Raw genomic sequence first — 20,010 nt, 5'->3', positions numbered from 1 at the left:
GGCATTTTAGAATCAATAGCAACCTGATCGTAATCATCCAGGAACTGCTCCCGATTCTTTTCCTGCTCTATAGAACTTGTGTTTGCTGTCCTGTTAGCCAATACTGACAGCCCCTAGAAACAAAACAAGATCATTGGAAAGGCAAAAGTCAAAAGTAAATGAAAAAAAATACTGCTTCTGTTGGCTGAACCCTAGCTGGATGGCTGGACAGCTGGGAGAGACAATATCTATGATTGAATGAGAGGGTGGAGGCTCACCGCAGCAGGGATCTCTTGGCCTTCGACTCTGCCTCTCTGCATAGCCGGCGGGACGAGTGTCTTGAAGTAGAGCTCCAGCTCATCGTCAGGCAGGTTGTTCAGGTCCACCTCATCGTCTGGTGGTCAAATATGAGATCCTTGTTTAAAACCAGTATCACCACCTTGTATCACTATTCTGCCTTATTTAATTTCTTAACGTTGGAAAGTAAGTCTTTAATTAGGAGGCTGAAGGGCAGAAAACCCACCCGTGAGGTCACTGTTGATGCTGTCCACGGACATGAGCTTTTCATTGGCCAGGAAACTGGCAACACTGCCGCTGAAACCGTCGCTCTCTGCCTCGTCACTCACTGGGCCGTCTTCAGTGCTAGCTGGTAGGGGCTGGACGGACATGTGAAGAGAGAACGAGGGGGAGAGAGAGAGACTTTCTTGTTGAAGAAGTGACCTGGTATGGTATGGTATGGTAGCATTATGAACAACCATCCATTCATAAAAGTCCTGCACAAACATTTAATCAGCTGGTGATTATATAATGCCAAATAATAATGCCAAATACAATGCTATAAGGTTTCCTATTCAGCAATTTAAATGGCACCCTGTACAGTTACAATTAAAATATAATTGAATTTCTAAAACCACTCCTTTATCATCACTTCTATAATGTAGACCCAGTTCCAATTCTAACAGACCAAACACTGATTCATATCATCATGAATATGAATGAATATACCTTGGTGTCCATGGTATCCCTAGGCATGTACTGTGCAAATGTCAGCAGCCCTGTTGAGAGATCTGTCAAGACACAAAGACATTCATGGAAATATTTAAAACCCAGGCAAAAAATAGATTCAACGGTCCAATCAAACTGAAGATGACAAACAAAGTGTCTACACATGAAATCCGGCTACACTGACGGAATGTCTTGCAACCAGGTTGCAGAATTATTTTCTATGTAAAAAAGGAAAACTGTCAATTTCTTACCAGATCCTAGATCTGTGGGTCGCCCTTGAGGGGTCATTGATTTGAACGGTTGAGAGCCCCGTGCACTGGATTGTGACTCATCCATGGGAATCTTTACCAGCATATCTATGAAACCATGAGCTGCAATGAAGTCCTCTGCATTGTCCCTGTAGCACAGATAAGCATGTTATCAATACATCTTATATAAGATACAGAAGGACAATCACATAACATCAGATATGAGAAATTATATTGAGGTCCATTTTGTATATAAATTACAATAGTTATAGCAACAATTATCTGCGCCATCTTACAGTCATGGCTGATTTCAATCGTATAAACCCTATGTTGTTTAAATAACAATCTTGTTGCAGCCGTCTCAAAAGACTCAAATATTAAAATAACTGTCACATGAAGGAAAAAGAGGAAGACATGTATCCCTGCATCATGAAGGAGAAAAATAAAATGAATGTCACATTCAAATAGTTCTCAAATTGTGGGTAGTTACTCACATATCATCCTTAAAACTGAGGCAGAAATTGGCCTTCTCTCCATTAGATGACAGCTGACCCCCCTCAAGGTATGACACATTATCCACATTCTCTCTGAAAAACAGACGTACGATGAACGTGTGTTACCCTCTTAACTATCCAGATAAGAGCATCCAATTTACTGCATGTGTGATGTCAGAAGAACAGGCAATACGCACGCACGTTTCACTAATAAGGGCTACTACAGCATCCAAACACACTAGACATACCTGATGTCAGCCCCAGCTCTAATCTTAGCTACAGTAGAGGCAGCCACAGGAAAGCCGGGGCCTGAGCCCAATGTCACGTTCCCCACAGGGCCGCCCGTGCTATCCAGGGAGCTGGAGATGAAGCTGGGCAGCGGCTCATCCTCCAAGTTGAAAAAACTGTCTGCCATGTCAATTCAATCAAGGAGTGTCTTGAACTCCAAATCAGTGAAGGGTCATTTTAAAACAAACCTATAAAAACACAAGTGGCAAGTAAAGAACCCTCCTGCAACAACAGCTCAAATGACGCAGTGATGAGTTCAGCCTAGTGTGATGTGGAGGAGGAGGAGTGTTGCTTCCAAGATGAACATGCTACCACTCATATAATTTAACAAATGACTTCGTTATTCCGGGCATAAACGCAGCGTGGATCATTAATTACTCGCACAAAAGCACGGTCCAGCTGTGCTTATTTGCCAACGAGCCACATAAGGTCAAATATGAGAGCCAAATGCTAAAAACAATTGAGCTTAGCTGGTCGAGTTCGGCCAACGTTACTTCAAGTTGTATACATAACTTTTAAATTATTGAAGGGATATTGTGGACCTGTATATATTTAAAAACAATTTATCAAACAACGGCCTACCACTGGTGTATTATACTTGCTTTCTATAGAAAACGTGTACCTTGAACTGATGGTGTGTTGATTAGTTATAACTTACTGATTGAAGTCAAGTTTTTGCAGCGACACTTTGGTTCTTCCTAGTCTCAGACAGTATATTTTTGCTTGATATGGGCAACAAGCAAATTCGATTCACTTGAACGCCTACAATGCACTTATTTCACATTTAACGCGTCGTCTATTTTAATAACATTAATAACAAACAAGCGGCGCAACAGTTTGTGATGCCAAAGTGTCGCCAGTGTTCACAGGAAGCCCGCGCAGCGTCACTTCAAGGAGGCGTGGCTTTGCCGGGTTAAGTCTGCTTTTATTGGCCAAAAAAACTCAAAGGAAGCCAAGCTGAGAGAGGAACCCGATGTCTAGCGTTATCCCGGTCTACCGCAACACATAGCGGTCTCTTACTTCCTGTGTATGCCCGTTAACACTTCCTGGCGCTAGAAGAGTAACAATTTGACAAGAATTACAGCAAAAACGACAACGGGATTAACTATGGATATTTTAAGACAATTTTAAGAAGCAATATCCGAAACATTGAACGGAAACGGATATCTCATCCTCTCTCGCCGTTGCCTCTAAAGTTTAAACCCATATAGCGATACGGTCCGCCCTCTCTCGCAAATAACACATCCCGTTCCAGTTGATCCGTTGTGAGACGAGAACGCCTGGGATGGAGATTGGCTCATCACAGGATTGAATCCGACATATGGACCACATTTGAAAACAATAGACTAATAAACATCATTGCAATAAAAATGTATAGGACACAGCAATTAACATTTACCGGTGCTTTGGATTAAAAGCTGTGGTTTATATACGTATCATGTGTTCTGTTGAGCAGCTGCAAGGGTGGCTTAGTATGCAGACAGCTGCTCGCTCGATTGCAGTCTCAGACATTCCAACACAATATGAGATCAGAGACTAAAAGGAGGAGTGGGATTTCAAACCACCATGATAAGAATTCAGCTTCTGACTGAAAGATATAGCATTGTTCATTCATATCATTTGAAAGTCATACAGAACTAATCTCTTCCATTGAGAACAGATTAAGGACATTCCCACTGGAATGGGTCGAAGGAAGAGCGTGGACTGTTTGTGATGATGAATCATGGTCTTTTTTCAGAATGGAAGCCGTTTCACGTGGTTATAGTCATCCAGTTCTTAGCAAACAACGCCAACGAAACATTCCCAATAGTTAAAACAACAGTTTATTCCCCATTCAAGACGATTTGTAGGATAATATATAATTATTAGAATTGTTGGTTCAGGAGATATATGTATATTAGTTTAAAGGGGCTTTGCATGCACAGATTTAGTAAAAAATATATAAAAAATTGTTGTCCACACTATTATTTTTAAAGTTATTTATACCAAGACATACCATGTTTAAGGGGTGGTCTCAGGGTCAGAAATTGGTTAAATTTCATTTCTAAAAAACTATTTACGTCATTGTTTACAAAAAAATTTGAACTTTTGTTTGCAAAAGAAATGTATACTTCAACACAGACCCCCTGAAAACAGGCAGTAGCTCAAGTGGAAATAGAAAGGAGCCCTTGTTATTCATTGAGCTTCCGCTTCGGGTAAAGACAGAAGAGCTTTAGAGTAGAGTCTGCGGAGTGAGGCTTGCTGCTGAGGCTGAGGGTTCTCAGCATCACAGTGCTCTATGAGGGAGGAGGGAGGCAGCAGGTGGCCAGACCTGGAACCAGCCCTGGTCGCTTCCAGCGGGGGAAAGAAATACCTGAAGCAACAACAGACAACAGGGCACCAAGAACGGGGACAGGCAGACAGGGGGGGACGGGGACGAAAGAAAAGACGACGTACAGTACATAGTACAGGGGGTACAACAAGACGTTGAAGACAAGGGAAATTATAAAAGGATGGTGAACATGCTATGAAAACAGTTTGTAGACAAGTAAGAAAAACAAGACTTTTATTTTGGCAGTGTGGGAAGTACTGTGACATTGATGTCCATACGCCAGCCTAACTAACACATCAAATAGGTTGCAGAAAGAAAATATTTAAAGCTAGCTTGTTAGCGTACCCAACACCCTTGTCCACACAAGGCTTCCCTCTGGCTACAACACGTGTGGGTTTGTGCGGTCCGAATAGCCCAGGAGGAGACATTAGTAATAAGCAGAGTGCTGTTGGTGTGCGGTTGAGGGGGTCGGCTTCCGCAGGGGTGGAGCAAATGGGGTTCTCATACCAGTCCTGTAGGGCATGCAGCAAGCAGTACACCACCACATCAATCCACGACAACCCAATTCATACAGATAGCAACAATACAATGCAAGAAACTTTGATTTAAAAAAAAATATTTATTAGAATTGCATCAACCCCCCGCCCCCCCCCCCCCCCCCCCCCCCCCATCAATAACGCCACGCAATGTCCAATCATTGTTATCCAACTTATAAATCTGAAGTTATTGTGAACACAATTACAGCCATATACAAAAATCCAGAAGGAAAAACATGGCTCAAAAGACCATACTACAATTGGTATTTACAAAGTTGTTTTACAATATAATGCAGTATCATTGAAGCTATTTCTAAAAGTCAAAGATATTGTTTTGTCAATGTGTGCCAATTTTGAATTGTTTGAAATAACAAATCCCAATACACACAATTCATACACTCTGTAACTATAGGCCTACCATGCTACTTTGCGTGATTCATGTTTAGTGTATTAATTTGGAAAGGGATGCTCAAGAAAATGCTGATAAACCTGTGTAGTTAGTCATCCTCTCCAGTAAAGTAGCAAAAATTCATTATGTTGTATTTGTTACCTCACTAAAGACACCTTAGTCTCTTCAAATCAACACATCCATAAGAGGCACTGAATTCATAAACACTTTCATTTGCCCTTTTTATTGTACACAAATAAAGCAGTTAGTTGGACCACAACAGACAATAATTATGATGGGAATGTGCATCCAATGTGGTTGAAACAAAACAACTCAACCTCACTGCTGTGCCAACAGCCTGTGAGCCAAAAGCAAAACAAATAAAACAAGCCAAGCTCTTTGCATGAGTTGTGAGTCGGTTTAGAGACCGGTGGGGGTCAGTGAGCTGTTCAGAGTCCCAGTAAAGGTGAAGAAGTAGCCAGTCGTCAGTTTTGATGACAGGGGGGGCGAGGTAAGGAAGGAGGAGGGGGGGGGGGGGTTTAGGCCGGGGCTGAGGCGAGTGGCGTTAGAACACACACCAAACACCACCTACCTGCCCGCCGTTGTCCCATTCAGGATGCTCTGAGACGTCTGCACGCTGGAGCCCACCACTGTGCTCATGGCGGTGGGCTGGCCCGAGGTCCCACTCAGGGGGCTTCCATCTCCCTTCAGGATGCCCGTGCACTTCCAGTTGTCCATGTAGTTGGCTGCAGGGACAGAAACATGGAACGGGTCATCACAATGACAACAATGTGTGAGGATGTACAAGGATAATCTTCAAATCAATACAAGTTTAGACTTTCAGAGCAATTAACCACATTAACTAATTAGCATTGCTTATGTGCTCATGTGAAAAATACAAAAGTTTTCAATATCAAAACCCCATATTACACACTACCATGTTTTCTTTTTTTAACATTTTTAAATAGTTAAAACCTTACACGGGGACCCGACAAACTAATGTGTGTGTTCAATCCAAGATGCTCAAAAGGGCTTCAGCAACATAATTCGTTTTCACCCACCTTTCCAAAGACGCACACATCCGTCGTCTCCAGAAGAGGCCAGCAGAGTGCTGGTGATGTTCCAACTCACGCGCCACACCTGGGAGTTATGGTTGTCAAACTGGGCCACGATCAGCACCTCAAACTTGGTTGGTCCCGAGGAGGTGCTCTCTTTTCTGTCATAGGGGTAATGAATAAAAAAATATGTCAGTTATCTGAGAAAAGACCCAGAAAAATTGAATTTTCCTTTAATTAAAATCCATTTATGATTTTCTTTGGTTGGATACAGCTATCCAACCTGTTAGGGTTAAGGATAGACTTTTTGCTTAAGGATTAAATCACATCCATCATCAATTTTGTCCTGTGCTTGTGATTACATGTAGATATTCATTAACATCTGTCTCCCAACAAATCTGTATTTATAACAGTGAGAATCAGGATTTCCCTCAAAGTCCCCTACCTTAAAGGCACCAGCTTGAAAATTCGGACATCCTTGGTTGCGATGGCGAGCACGTGGAAAGACCTTCCAAGGTTTGGGGCGAACGAGATGTCATGCACGGCATCTGTGACGGTCATCAACGTCTCTGCTTTAGCATATTTCCTGCTTCCAATTTTGGCCAGGGTCAAAACAGAACAGACATATTTTGAATAGATCACAGATGAGTGTCACTATAATATCTGTACCCAGGTCTCTGGTATAGCAGCAGTAAAACTGACCTTGTGTTCTCATTGTACTCGTAGATCTGGACCTTGCCGCCATACGTCACATTGCTGTCGTCACTGCCCACTGCAATCATGGGGGGGTGAGCACGGGAGCTGGGGGAGGGGTTGTGAGAGCTAAATAACACAGCTAAATAAAAGGCACACATATGATGAACAAGCCTCAAGAATCTGTACAACACTTTCAGAATCTGAGGTTGGTGGTACTTAGTGGTCTGGGGCAGGCACAAACACAGACCTGGAGGGGTTCCAGGAGATACAGCTACAGCTGAGTTTGCAGGAGATCTCGTGCTGCAGGGACCACTGGCTGAGGTTCATCACGTCAGGAGCCTCGTAGATCCGCACTACGCCGTCGGCGGAGCAGGTGGTCAGCATCAGACCCATGTGTTTGGGGGCAAACTTGACGTCCGTCACTGATGTCCTGCTGTCCACCAGCGTGGTCCGCTTGATCTGAGGTCACAGGAGACATTTGGATAACACAGGGGAGCTTTAGTACAGCTTTAGTTAATACCGTGATGTCCCCTTTAAACTCATCTTTAGTAATATGAGTCTACAAACATGTTGTTACAGTTTGTGCATCTTGTTGAAAGTCTACCAAGAAAATGTACACATTTCCAGTCATATGTTGGTTAACACAGAGTGTTGTCGGAGGAAAACAGGTCAGATCAGCAGTAAGAGCCCTACTTTCAATAACAACGCTATTCGAATAATGAAAAGATTTTAAAATATATAGAAAGAAATTAGTTTAATGTAGGCTTTATTACTTTGGGACTTCAACAGACAGGTATATACAAACCCAATGACTCTGTCCTCTCTGTTTGTCATTAGACTCCCCAACAATCTCTTCCCAAACGGCAGCCGTCCGATCAAAGGAGCAGGATGCCAGCACCTGCCCAAACTCTGGATGAGCCCAGGTCACCCGCCACACTGAGCCACTGTGAGTCTGGCAAAAGGAAAAATATATATATTTTTAAAAGGGAGTGACGATTGGGCATAATGCATTTTTTGTTTCGATGTCCTTATGTGACCAAGAGGATATCAAACCTTCCAACTAGCTGTGCAGTGCCACTCTCCGTTCTCGCTTTTGTCCCAAACCTGAGGAGCACCAGAAATGAAAGGCATCAAATAAGATTGAATCAAGCAACTTATGCTATCATACATTCAACAAGTACTCCCTTCTAATCTGGCTGAATGTTTGGAAACCGAAGACTCCAGATTTCACGAAAACGTCTAAATGTCATGTCCGTTTGATAACGACAATCACATGAGTTCATCAACGCTTATGGTGCTATCCAGTTGTATGGTCCGGTACCTCCGACCTGCTCAAGACACCTTTTACACTGTCCTCCATGCTTGCGAGTGTGTGCAGGTCTGGGATGTTTGAAGTCACTCTGCATGATTAGCACAACACTAACTAACGACTGGGCGCTAGCGGAGTTATACCATGCGAGAAAAAGCTTCCGTGTGTATATAGAAAGTAAGCGAATAATAGCAAACCAACACGTACGAAGCAAGGGTATCTGAGATAGGGCGAGCAATATTAATGTGTGGGCGAGCAATATTCATGTGAGGCTAATGGTCCTCAGCTAATGCTAACATTAGCAAAAAACATTACCTTCACACTTTGGTCACTTGAGCAAGTAGCCATTCTGCGACCGTGGAAATCATACGATACATCGTGGATTAGGTCTTTGTGATCTGCTGCAATGCTGCGTGCCACAAACATGATTCGTATTATTCCAAACGACACCTTATCAGAACTACTCCAGCCCAGATTGAGCTAAACTAGCAAGATGTCATGTGTACTTCTAGTGTGGAGTTGTGGTTGGCGGGCGCTCTAGTCAAAGCCAAGCAGAGACGTGAATTTGCCGCACGGTGGCGCAGGAGCACCTTCTTCCAGATGGGACGTTTTAAATAAGTCGCTTTGTTAAGAGTTAAGCAAAAACCTTTGATATGTCAACATTTTAAAAGATACGGTGCAAGAGCAAGAATTATTTCATAAAGAAAAGTACTACTTAAATAAATGTTTACTTTGTTCACTCAAACGCTGATTTTACTCGATGTATTAGGTTGCCATGTTTCATTAAATCCCCTATTTGTTTTATATAATTAAGTGTAGAATTTTATGCGTACTATATTGAAGGTTTATTTTTAGTTATATACTGACATAAATATAATAAATTAACTTCCTAAAGACGTTGCGTATTTTAAGTTGAATAATTGAGCTTCCAATAATATCAGGGATTTTCTAACCTGGCAACCCAGATCACAGCGCTTGACCGGAGCTCCCGCTCCTCCCTGTAGGGGTCCACAGGGTGCGTGAGACTGCTGTCTATATGGCGCACAGACACAAGTTACTCCAGAAAATACGTTAAACATCTGCCTGTCGTGTGCGGAGTGTATCGGGACAACATCCAAAGTAACATGGAGCAGGAACTTGAAGAAATAGACTCGTCGGGGCAATGGCAAAACATTTACAACGTAAGTCGCAGCCACGGAGGGCCTCTCGTGTTTATGTGGCGACCGTTGCTAACGAGTTAGCTTATTTAAGCTAACGATGGGTAGCTCCTTGGCTTCCAAGATATTAGTTTGTTTTATGCTAACGTTTAATCAGATCATGAACACTTTTGAATCTCAGTGAACAGTGACAAGCCACCATGGTGCCCTGTTGACGTGAGGCGCATCTAAGGACGCATGGGTCGCTCGCTACTAGTCGTCAAGTTAGGTCTTCCGGACTTCCGTAGCGACTCGGCTATAAAACGTGCAAGCCCACTTCTCATAGGTTTCCTCCGGCAGATCCCCGTGATGAGGCGGGCTAACACCGGCGTGCACTGATGCTTCCAAGAAACTGTTAAGGCTTACCGAGAAGGCGCACGGTTTTAGAGACACACTTGTCTAGCTGAAGAGTAAAATTAGACTGTATTCTGTGAATGCTTAACTCACACACTAGATGTGTTCTCATTGTATAATGGTAATCATATGGGTTGTTTTCACAGGTATCGAGTGTTTCTTTTCGGATTCTATGTGCTTATGCTTATGTTGTGTTATTTGTACACAATCATATTATGTATGTGAGACATTTGCAGATACTGACAGAGCCACCAGGCAAATTCAAGTCATTACTGCAAGTGTCCGATTTGATGCAATATGTAGGAGGAAGAGTGTCATGTAATGCCATTTCATTAATAACTGACGGAACCGCATCTGACATGTAACGTGCAGAACATGCACAGCAAGCCATTACTTGGAACTAAATCAAAGCTTTCTCGGAATAGTGTCAATTTCCGTGTGCATCATAAGCCCTGTTTATGTTCGCGGAATGAGTGACAACCTTTGGTTTATATTTGATATATAACCAGAAGTCGTTTTTACACTTTTACTAATACAGACCAGAAGTATATTCAATTTTTAAATATGATTTATTGTATTCTCATTATAGCCCAAATAACCTCATATATATATATATATATATATATATATATATATATATATATATATATATATATTTGTAGCTTTATATGGAGCCTCTCCCCGGCACCATCCGTCATTGCTGTCAGTATTTCTCAGCATAAACCCAAATCTTGTTGATACACCAGTATAATGTATTTATCTCTTTGGTATTCCTGTATTTATAGGAAATCCGCAACCAAGCCAGTAAATACCCCTACAAAGTGGCGAAACTTCCAGCAAATCGAAATTTGAACCGCTACAGAGATGTTAGTCCATGTAAGTGTTACCTCAGCCTAATAGGAATCCCCAAACCTTCATAATGTTATAATCAATTATTATGCTCCATATCTTTCAGATGATCATAGTAGAGTAAAACTTGAAAACTGTGAAAATGACTATATCAACGCAAGCCTCGTCACGGTGGAAGAGGCTCAAAGAGCTTACATTTTATCTCAGGTGAGTGACGTTCCAAACATCACCCTTTTTGGTTGGCCTTGTTGGAAAAGATGTACATCATGTCACAAGCGGAAACATGCTTCTGCTTCTGCATCTGCATGATCTCTGACATATGCCCATAGTGCATGCATAGACATGCAAGTGGTTTTCTGCTGACATACTTGTGTATCACTGCTGTTTTGGGCAGTTGATAGAAGTCTACGTGACTACTCTATGAAGGAGTATTTTGACAATAGATTGGTCATGAAAAAGCATTTTGTTGCCTTTTGGGTTTTAACTACTGTGTTATCGGATGTCCTTCCTTGCTTAATCCATCAGTGTTTACTTCACAGTACTGCACATTATTACTACAGCTTGCAGTGTTGTGCAGTTAACACTGCACATTATGACTGCTTGCAATGTAGTGCTGTGTTAACTAGACAATACTGCAAGCAGTCATAATGTTGTTTAGGTTCCGGTAGGGGGTTATGCCCTGTGGGCTAGTTGAATTCCTTAGTCTTAATGGTGTTTTTGAAAACCAATAACATCTCCTATGTTTTAAGGGTCCATTGAGAAACACTTGTGGCCATTTCTGGTTGATGATCTGGGAACAGTGTTGTAAGGCTGTTATAATGCTCAACCGAGTCATTGAAAAAGGATCGGTGAGTACAATATTGCTCTATTAGACTTGTTCAAGACATGCATCCATAGACTTATAAATAATTATGAAAGAAAACCTGTTTCAAAGTCTGCTCGACGCCCTGTTGCCCCTCTTGTCAGCTCCCTATGAAGCAAATCTAATTGATGTCGACCATGCTCTTCACATGTCGTCAATGTTGTTGAAATGTTGTTCACATTCTATTGTTTATCTCCAATCCATGCTTTTCAACAAAAAAGTTTGACAAAAGTAACCTGCATGGGCTTACATGCTTTTCATTTTGATGCAGTAGTAGAATAAGTTATTGTGTAACATGTAGTCAGATGTCCCATTGTTAAATAATTTTTTTTTTTTTTACAGGAAAAGTGTGCGCAGTACTGGCCCACTGCACAAGAGCAACAGATCAGTTTTACAGACACAGGGTTTGTTGTGAGGCTACTTTTAGAAGAGGATCAGTCCTACTTTACAATACGTTTGCTACAGCTACAGAACACAAAGGTAAGTAAATAAAGCCTTACTTAATTCTTGATATTGTGTCCCTTCTACTATTCTACATTTGTTTTTATATTGTTTTTATCATGTTAATTCATATGTAATCTGTGATCCTTGCCTTTTCTAGGTACTGGTATTTTGACCCCCATTGTTCTTAAAGTCCTAAGTCCTAAGTAACAGTTCACTAACAATTGGGTCTACTTGTTTTAATTGGCATCCCAATGCAGACAGGAGAGTCAAGGGAGATATACCACTTCCACTACACCGCTTGGCCTGACTTTGGGGTTCCTGAATCCCCTGCCGCCTTCCTCAACTTCCTCCTCAAGGTGCGCGAGTCCGGCTCGCTAGGCCCAGAACACGGCCCGTCTGTGGTGCATTGCAGTGCTGGGATTGGCCGCTCTGGGACATTTTCCTTGGTGGACACCTGCCTGGTTCTGGTAAGAATTAAGAGGGGTATAATACAATGCAAAGGCTGCAGACATAGAGAGGGAAGCTTTGCTAAATTACATGGTTGAGGACAAAGCACATTTAGCCAGACTAATAAAATATTTTGGCATGCCAATGATTGCCTATGTCAGACGAAGCAAATGGCAGCTGTTTGAGGAAATGTCTTCACGCACCATTTTCACTACTGCTTTTTAAAGGTCATTGAGTGTTTAGGTAGAACAGAAAAAGATAATTTTCACTTTTCCTATTTGCATTAACAAAATAATACCAGCACAGGGCTCCAGACTGCGACCAAATGGTCACATTTTGCAACCAAAATTTTGCCGCTTTTCCACCGCCAGTACCAACTCGACTCGACTCGACTCGACTCGCCTCGACTCAACTCGGTTTGGTTGCGTTTCCATCTAAAAAAGTACCTCTTCAATGTGGGCGGGTCGTAGAAAAGAACCTCTCCACCATGGGCGGGTCGTCATTAGGTTTTAATCACGGGAGACGCGATTCCCGGGAAATCTGAATCTGATCAAGACTATTTCCTGATTCCCGGGAAAGGTTATGATGGGAAATAAAATAAAATAAAATAAAAAGCGCAATGACTGCGCGTCTATTGTTGTCATACGGTAACGTTGATAGAGGCGAAACTCGAGCCCTAGGAAAGGAACGACACTGAAACGAAACAGCGAAACACCGGTCCGTGGACTCCAGCCACGCCGGACACACACAACCATGCCCGTTTACGTCACACAAAAGTACCTACTCCGCTGGCATGGAACCTCGACGGAGGTAGTACTAAAAAAAAGTACCCGGTACTAGGTACCAGGTACTTTTTTTGCCAATGGAAACGCAAATAAGGCGTGGCGAGTCGAGTCGAGTCGAGTAGGTACTGGCGGTGGAAAAGCGGCATTTGAGAGTGCGACTGAATTTTACATCTGGTCGCATATGTACATATGTGCGACCAGTAAATTTGCCCTTTTTTATTTTTTATTTTTACACGTTAAATGGAAGGGGCGTGCCAATGAATCCGGAATCTGTAGCAGGCCAATGAGTGTGAGAAGGATAGGGAATGGCCACTGTAAGTGGCTCATGTGTGGAGGGGGAGGGTCATAGAGATTATCGAGCGCGGGAAACCGGCGCGGGTCTGTGAAAAGGAGAAAGATCTCAACCTGCCGTTCGAACAATGAGCAAGCGAACAATCGATCCATTCTTCCGACCTGCGGCACTTGCGGCAAGTGCCACAGTCTACAGAGTCGGAGGATGATGATTCAGAGCATTATGTGGCTAAAAAGGGCCGAACCCATCATTTTCGGGAAGACTGGTGCTCGTAGAACCTTCTTAGGTCTACCTGTTTCAGCTCTTGCAGTCTCCACCACTGTAAAAATCCCCATTGCGCATGTTCATTCCAAGTTCGCATCCGTATACCAATTGAGGCCAAATTAAACGGCATGTTTGAATTAAGGATATTGTCTCGGTTGTTCTTTATTTTGGGCCGTGGGTACAGCAGGCAAGGTCAGCTCGACTCGCTTCCAATAATTTAAAAAACCTGCAACTTCAAAAAAATATTTTATTTATTTTACAATTCAAAAATTAAGGAAATTATACTGGGAAACAAATAAACCATTAAGCAACAAGTGAACTTAATAAGCGATCTAAATACTTTTAGTTTTCACCTTAAATATGCGACAGATGTAATTAAGACAACCTGGTCTCACAGGAATCCATGAAATGAGTCAGTCTACGTCCCGTTTACAAAAAAAGAATGCCCATAAACTGTTTGAATATTAAGGGCTGCCTAATATTCGTTCGAATATTATATATCTTTTTAATATTCGAATAACGAAGTTCGGAGTCAAAGCCCTACTGTGAATATGTTGGTAGTTTAAATAATCACTTCTGGTGCCATTTTCACACGGGATGCATTTGTCGCGATGCATTCTCAATGGAGAGGCGAGCGGGCATGCGAGGAGGTGCGCGTCCTGTCAAGCTGCAATGCACGACAAGCGGGCGCACTCCCGTGGAACTGTGGCTTCCGTGCTCGTCAAACGCATGCGCGCACGCATGGAAACCGTTGGGATAGATGAGAACTGTTTATCTTTTATTAACTAACCCTTTTTTTTTTCTAACCCCTTTTTTCATTTTAAGGTGTATATGATGCCACCAAAGAGGCATTCCACCATCTAGGGACAGAAACAGGGTGGTTAGAGAAGACAGTCACCATTGGAGCTGATGGTGCAGCTGTCAATTTCGGGCATAAAGGAGGGGTATTAGTCCTCCTAGTAGGCTAGAAATGTGAATATTTGGTTAGCATGTTGATTTACGGTGTGTGCCCCTAAAATTTCTGGTTGCGTCCCTAAAAATTTCAGTTAGGGGCTACAGTGCTCCTAGTGAAAAAAGTTAGTCTGGAGCCCTGCCAGCACCCCGGCGTGAGCATATGTAGCTCATACGGGTTTCCACGAAAAATGGTTTTGTGGAGGGGAACTGCTTCAAAGAAAGAGGCATGCAATAGTGTAGGGCTGTAACCTTGACTATGAATAGTTGAGTCATCGTTCTGAGTCAATCATTTTAGCAATGGAAAGAGCAGGAGAGAGAAAGGTTTCCAAATGAAACACACAAAATAAACATTCCCTCCTTCCCTTAGTCTCGCTGCTGTTGAGCAGTGTTGCATTCACGCACCTGTGGAAGAGCTTAGCTATATGAGATTTACAGGCAAGATGGATTACCTGAAACAATCAACAATATTTGTCAGAAATTGGAAGGGGACTAAAAGTGAAATAGTTTCAAACTGCAGTTTTTAAACAATTACACTCAAATGATAGCTCATAGATCAAGCTTTAGATCTTGTCTGCAGCACATTCTTATAAGCACATATCAATTGCAAGAGGCTACCATAGGCTATTCACCATGTGTAAGAGAAAATATGAATTATGATTGTTATATTACATGTTGGATCCAATGAGTGGTTTCCAACTTAACACTTTGATGCTCCCTTGGCGCTCTAAAACGAGCTGTGCATGTTTAGTCTATATTCACTGTCAGTAATAAAATTATCTTCAAAAGGGGACGAATGGGACCATTCGTTCCCTGCTGAAGATCACCTAATTGCTGCGAGGGGCAGTCCAAGTCTAGTGCTAACAGAAAACTGAAACACTCAAACAAGGGCATTGAAGAGGGGCATAAAGAGAGGCGATCCCATGTCGGTTTCCAGCTGTTCACAATGGTAGACCCACTGTGACTTGGACCACTGTGTCCACCTTTCGCTCCCGGCTTAAGTGCAAAGCTCTTATTATGGGCTTTGTGTGCTTGGGATGTGGACATGGGATAGTCCCACATTGGTTCCATGCTGAAACCCATCATTCTCATCTGTTTACATACTCATCTGTCTACATTTTTAAGTCAAACGCTTCTACATTCTCTTTATCACTGGTATTTTTTGTCACGATTGGATGTGAATACCATGCATGATAAGATAGAATGGGGCTCATACAAACACCATGCTTGAAAACAGATGCAGACGTGTGAAAAGTTCATTTGTTTGCAGAGGCGGTCTGTCATTTTGCGCCTGTAGACCGCTGTCGGAAACCCTGCCTAAATATGGTCTGCATTTTGTAAACTATCAAATGTTTAATTTTATTTGTACTAAAAGAACATTCAAATGTGTTGTGTAGATGGCCAAGAGAGAGGACATCTCCTCCATAGACATTCAGAAGGTCCTGCTGGACATGAGGGAATACCGGATGGGGCTCATCCAAACGCCCGACCAGCTACGCTTCTCCTACATGGCCGTGATCGAGGGAGCCAGGCTCATCCTGAAGGACAACCAGATACAGGTATGCTTTCCCCCTGGGACCTGGTGTCATTCTAAGAATGACACACCTGTGTGGGTTGTGTCAGAAACAGCTAGACTTTTACAGAGGGACGGACCTGGTGTCATTCTGACTATAACCCACCTGTGTTGGGTGTGTCAGATACAGGTAGACTTTACCGAGGTACCTGGTGTCATTCGGAGAGATTACCCACCTCTGTTTGGTGCGTTGCCTTTGAAATATTTGAACAAAGTTGCATTCGTAACGGATGAAGGAAGTCTGCAATTTGCCTAAATGTGTATACTATCACCCCTGAAATGAGCAGTTAATTTGTGCATTGGTGGGAAAAAAGTATGAAAACAAGGTATGACTTCACTCCACCATAATGCCCATATCTCACTAGAGTAAAAGTGAACTGATATTGAAACTAGAAAAGATTGAAACTAAATAATATTTCTTTGGGGAAACATCATTGCACTTTCACTTATTGAAGGCGGCAATTCCCACAGATATATGCTGAGAACCCCTCTATTATGAAAAACTGTTATAATGGTGGCATCTCACAGGTTTTACTGAACAATCCACCACCATGTGATATACTCATTCCATACACACTACCCATTTCTTGTCACAAAGTGTTTTTTACCACAGTAAAGAGATGTGGATTTCTCAAGGATAATTACCATTGAGGGATTACATGTTTTTTAAGTGCTCCATAATTTGAGCTAATATAATCCTACGCCATCATTATTCGAGAGACTAGACATGCTGCCGTCATACCCCCCACTGAACGATGCCTTCATTACCCAACAGATCTTTCTTTGTCATCCTTCACTGTGAGAGCTCGCTGATGGTCTTCCATCGTGCCTTTGTATCATGTCCGCCCCAACAGAGCAAGAGGAAAGAGCCAGAGTTGTTGGCCCCTCCGCCACCACCACCCAGACCCAGCCTGAGGAACAAGCCCAACGGCCAGCCAGGACCCGGGCTGGGGCCAGAGGTCGGCCCGTGGGACGACAGACCAGACGAAGATCGGGCCGGCGCCCTCGCCCACGAGCCCCAGACAGAGGAGAACTCTGGGCCGTAAGTCACACAGAATACATACTTTGTTGTCAAGCTGAGAGGGTGCCCCATGATGAGTTTCCAGGAAAACAATCCTCATCGTCCCTTTTGGCAGGTGGTTTTTCTCTTAAATTTAGCAGGAGACTAATTGCCAACCTCTTGTCTTGAATCTTTCCAGTGTGCGGAAGAGGCACCGTGAAGACCGGATCGCCTGCACAGCACAGAAGGTCCAGCAGATGAAGCAGAGACTGAGCGACTCTGAGAGGAAACGGGACCAGTGGCTCTACTGGCGGCCCATTCTGCTCAACGTGGGGGCCGGCACGGCCCTGGCCGTAGGCCTGCTAGTGTGCTGGTTGTACTCCCAGTGAGAAACTCTTGCTCAGTTCAAACTGACTCTTTATTTTGCACAAGTACCAGGGATTAGGTACTTTTCTTGTTGAAAGTAGAGTTAGACGGTAAGACGTGCATAACCGGGGGTATTTATTTCTTCTGAACACGCAGGAGCGCTAGATCAATTGAGTCTGTGTTTATTTTTCATGCAAGATCTTAACAAGACAAAAAAACTAAAATAGTAACATCTCAGGATCTCGGTGCCAGCACGATGATTTAAAATTCTTTATTTCACCCTTGATGAATGTACTGTATCATAAAAATCAAAAAGGTCAGGTGTCTGATCATTGGATCATCTATCGACATGTTTTACATTTTGCATTTCAAATGGTGTGTATGTGTGTGTGTACATGTGTTGACTTTCCATCCTACCATAGATATATATGTAGGAGACGTGACTCCAAAGACAAGAGGTCAACAAAAAACAGAGCTTTTTCTGGAAAAATTGTTCTCCGTTTCATGCATGCATTTATGCATTTAGAAGTTTGTTCTTCCATTTATGCCTACGGGGCATGCCAGTAAGTCCAGTAACCCTTTCTTTGTTGGATGAGGCGGGTCTGGGTCAGATGCCTCACTGTTTGATATTCTTAAGGGAATGTCAATCTGTTGAGTTTTGCTTTATGTTACATGAGCACACATCGTAGGTTTTAGTTCTCACATGACAAATAGACCTGATTCACCCAGCGGCCATATTGGTTCTAAACATTAGCTGGTTGGGGAAACTGAGTTCCCCCAATAAGGCTGCTGGTGAATAAAGCCAATAGCCAAGCTTGTAAGGTCACTTGCTGCAAACTCCTTTTTGAAACCGGTTTTATTTCTCACATAGCTTTAGCAAGCTTTCAGTTCTATTGTGTTATGTTTTAACCCACTGGTTGGGTTAATTTGTTTTTTCAGGTTGTCCTACTATTGTGCAAGGGAGAAGCAGCATAGATTGTGATTTTGTGGGTTTTAAAATGGCATGTGATGGGAATAGGTAAAAATCTCATAGCTGTGTTCCAACACTTAGAATGTTTTTGTTATTACTTCTCTAACACCAACATTGAAGCTGATAGGAACTGTAACTTAGCAATGTTCTCTTTGAAGGATTGAAACATTTTGATTTGTTAAATGAAGATATGAGCTTATAATTACACCAGCTATGTAATAGATTGACCGGGACCAATACAATACAGAGAAACATGTGTATAGTGCAATCTGCAGATATGGACTGTCTTGCATAAAAATCTAAAGTCAAATGTGATGTTGATGGCGGCAAAATAAAGTTACCGCGTGAGTCTGCATATAGTAGTTTTCCAGTTGATGTACTTTTCAATGTGCCTTGAAGTGAGTCAAATATTTCACATTAGAATTGCAATATGGTCAAACTAAATCCATGTAGAATCATTAGCTGTTGTCATCCAGACTAAAGAGAATTACATGTTTGCACTGAATTGAGCTATTTACTGGAAGTTGATATGTGACAAGTGTGAGTTGTATCAAAGATATTTTCAAACCAAATGTGTTAGTATGTGCTAACCCCTTTGAGATGCATTGATAAATACTTTCTGAAACACTGGATATTTATCCTTATTGGATTGGTTTTTACGGTCTTTATTTAACACAGCTGTTCTCAGCCATAACATTCCATTCAATCTTTTCTTTACCCTCTTACGATTCAGGGGATGGCTTGTGCACTGCTGATGTGCAGCGAGAACATGATGTGAAAGTAAAATATGAATTACTTCTTAAATAAAATATTTGATAACAAAGTCGGGTTGTATGTTTGAAATTCATTGTACACGCCATGGTTGGAAGCAGCAACCGGTTAATTCCGTTCATCTATCAATGAGCTGCATGTCACGGTATTATGTTCTCCGGGACCCAAAGCACTCAGCTAAATTAATATAGGAATGGAAAAGTTGGCTGCAGTCGCTCGGTGAATTCCAGGAAGTCAATCAAGTTTTAAGAAGCAGTCATCTCGCATATTGACAGATTCTTTTCCCCCTTCCCCTGGACTGCACTACATGCAATTACACTGGTATCCCCCCTAGTGTTCCTCCCTTGCCCAAGTCATGGATAAATGAAGGCAAATTAATTAATTAAGCTATATAAGCTTATACATATACGCTTTTAAAAATGTACACACACACACACACACACACACACACACACACACACACACACACACACACACACACACACACACACAAACACACAATCATTAACTAAATTATAATAAAGTATATAAATAGCAAAATAGTGTAATAATATAATATTTTATTTTTAGGATATAA

At 42.2% G+C, this 20,010-nt stretch overlaps 3 protein-coding genes across 5 annotated transcripts in view; 1 reads left to right on the top strand and 2 right to left on the bottom strand.

Moving 5' to 3' along the window:
• LOC311374624 (centrosomal protein of 192 kDa-like) overlaps nt 1-2,843 on the bottom strand; it is a 32,226-nt gene extending 29,383 nt beyond the window's left edge. For both annotated transcript variants that reach the window (XM_084490425.1, XM_084490426.1), the window contains exons 1-8: nt 2,673-2,843; nt 1,975-2,202; nt 1,727-1,819; nt 1,236-1,381; nt 985-1,046; nt 503-635; nt 258-373; nt 24-113 (exon numbers count right to left, since the gene is read on the bottom strand). In XM_084490425.1, the coding sequence (XP_084346551.1) occupies nt 24-113; nt 258-373; nt 503-635; nt 985-1,046; nt 1,236-1,381; nt 1,727-1,819; nt 1,975-2,141 (807 nt within the window). In that variant the 5' untranslated portion in view covers nt 2,142-2,202; nt 2,673-2,843. The remainder of the gene's footprint in view (nt 1-23; nt 114-257; nt 374-502; nt 636-984; nt 1,047-1,235; nt 1,382-1,726; nt 1,820-1,974; nt 2,203-2,672) is intronic.
• A 1,061-nt stretch (nt 2,844-3,904) lies between these two features.
• Nucleotides 3,905-8,832, bottom strand: LOC311374622 (nucleoporin SEH1). Of its 2 annotated transcripts, none has more exons than XM_084490423.1 (9): nt 8,625-8,832; nt 8,054-8,104; nt 7,806-7,952; nt 7,248-7,459; nt 7,007-7,105; nt 6,750-6,890; nt 6,311-6,465; nt 5,842-5,995; nt 3,905-4,367 (listed from the first exon to the last, which is right to left on the bottom strand). In XM_084490423.1, the coding sequence occupies exons 1-9, from the start codon at nt 8,733-8,735 to the stop codon at nt 4,190-4,192; spliced, it is 1,248 nt and encodes a 415-aa protein (XP_084346549.1). In that variant the 5' UTR covers nt 8,736-8,832; the 3' UTR covers nt 3,905-4,189. The 2 variants fall into 2 exon arrangements, with proteins under 2 accessions (XP_084346549.1, XP_084346550.1); XM_084490424.1 differs by lacking the exon at nt 3,905-4,367 and adding an exon at nt 4,423-4,837.
• A 493-nt stretch (nt 8,833-9,325) lies between these two features.
• LOC311374619 (tyrosine-protein phosphatase non-receptor type 2-like) lies at nt 9,326-19,466 on the top strand. The gene is made up of 9 exons (XM_084490421.1): nt 9,326-9,490; nt 10,645-10,735; nt 10,815-10,915; nt 11,458-11,556; nt 11,913-12,050; nt 12,272-12,481; nt 16,151-16,312; nt 17,181-17,368; nt 17,526-19,466. The coding sequence occupies exons 1-9, from the start codon at nt 9,434-9,436 to the stop codon at nt 17,713-17,715; spliced, it is 1,236 nt and encodes a 411-aa protein (XP_084346547.1). The 5' UTR covers nt 9,326-9,433; the 3' UTR covers nt 17,716-19,466.
• Nucleotides 19,467-20,010: the final 544 nt, after the last annotated feature.

Source organism: Micromesistius poutassou, assembly GCF_964030765.1.
Source record: "Micromesistius poutassou genome assembly, contig: SCAFFOLD_2293, whole genome shotgun sequence".
NCBI lineage: Eukaryota > Metazoa > Chordata > Actinopteri > Gadiformes > Gadidae > Micromesistius > Micromesistius poutassou.
This window is presented reverse-complemented; position numbering and strand designations above follow the sequence as displayed.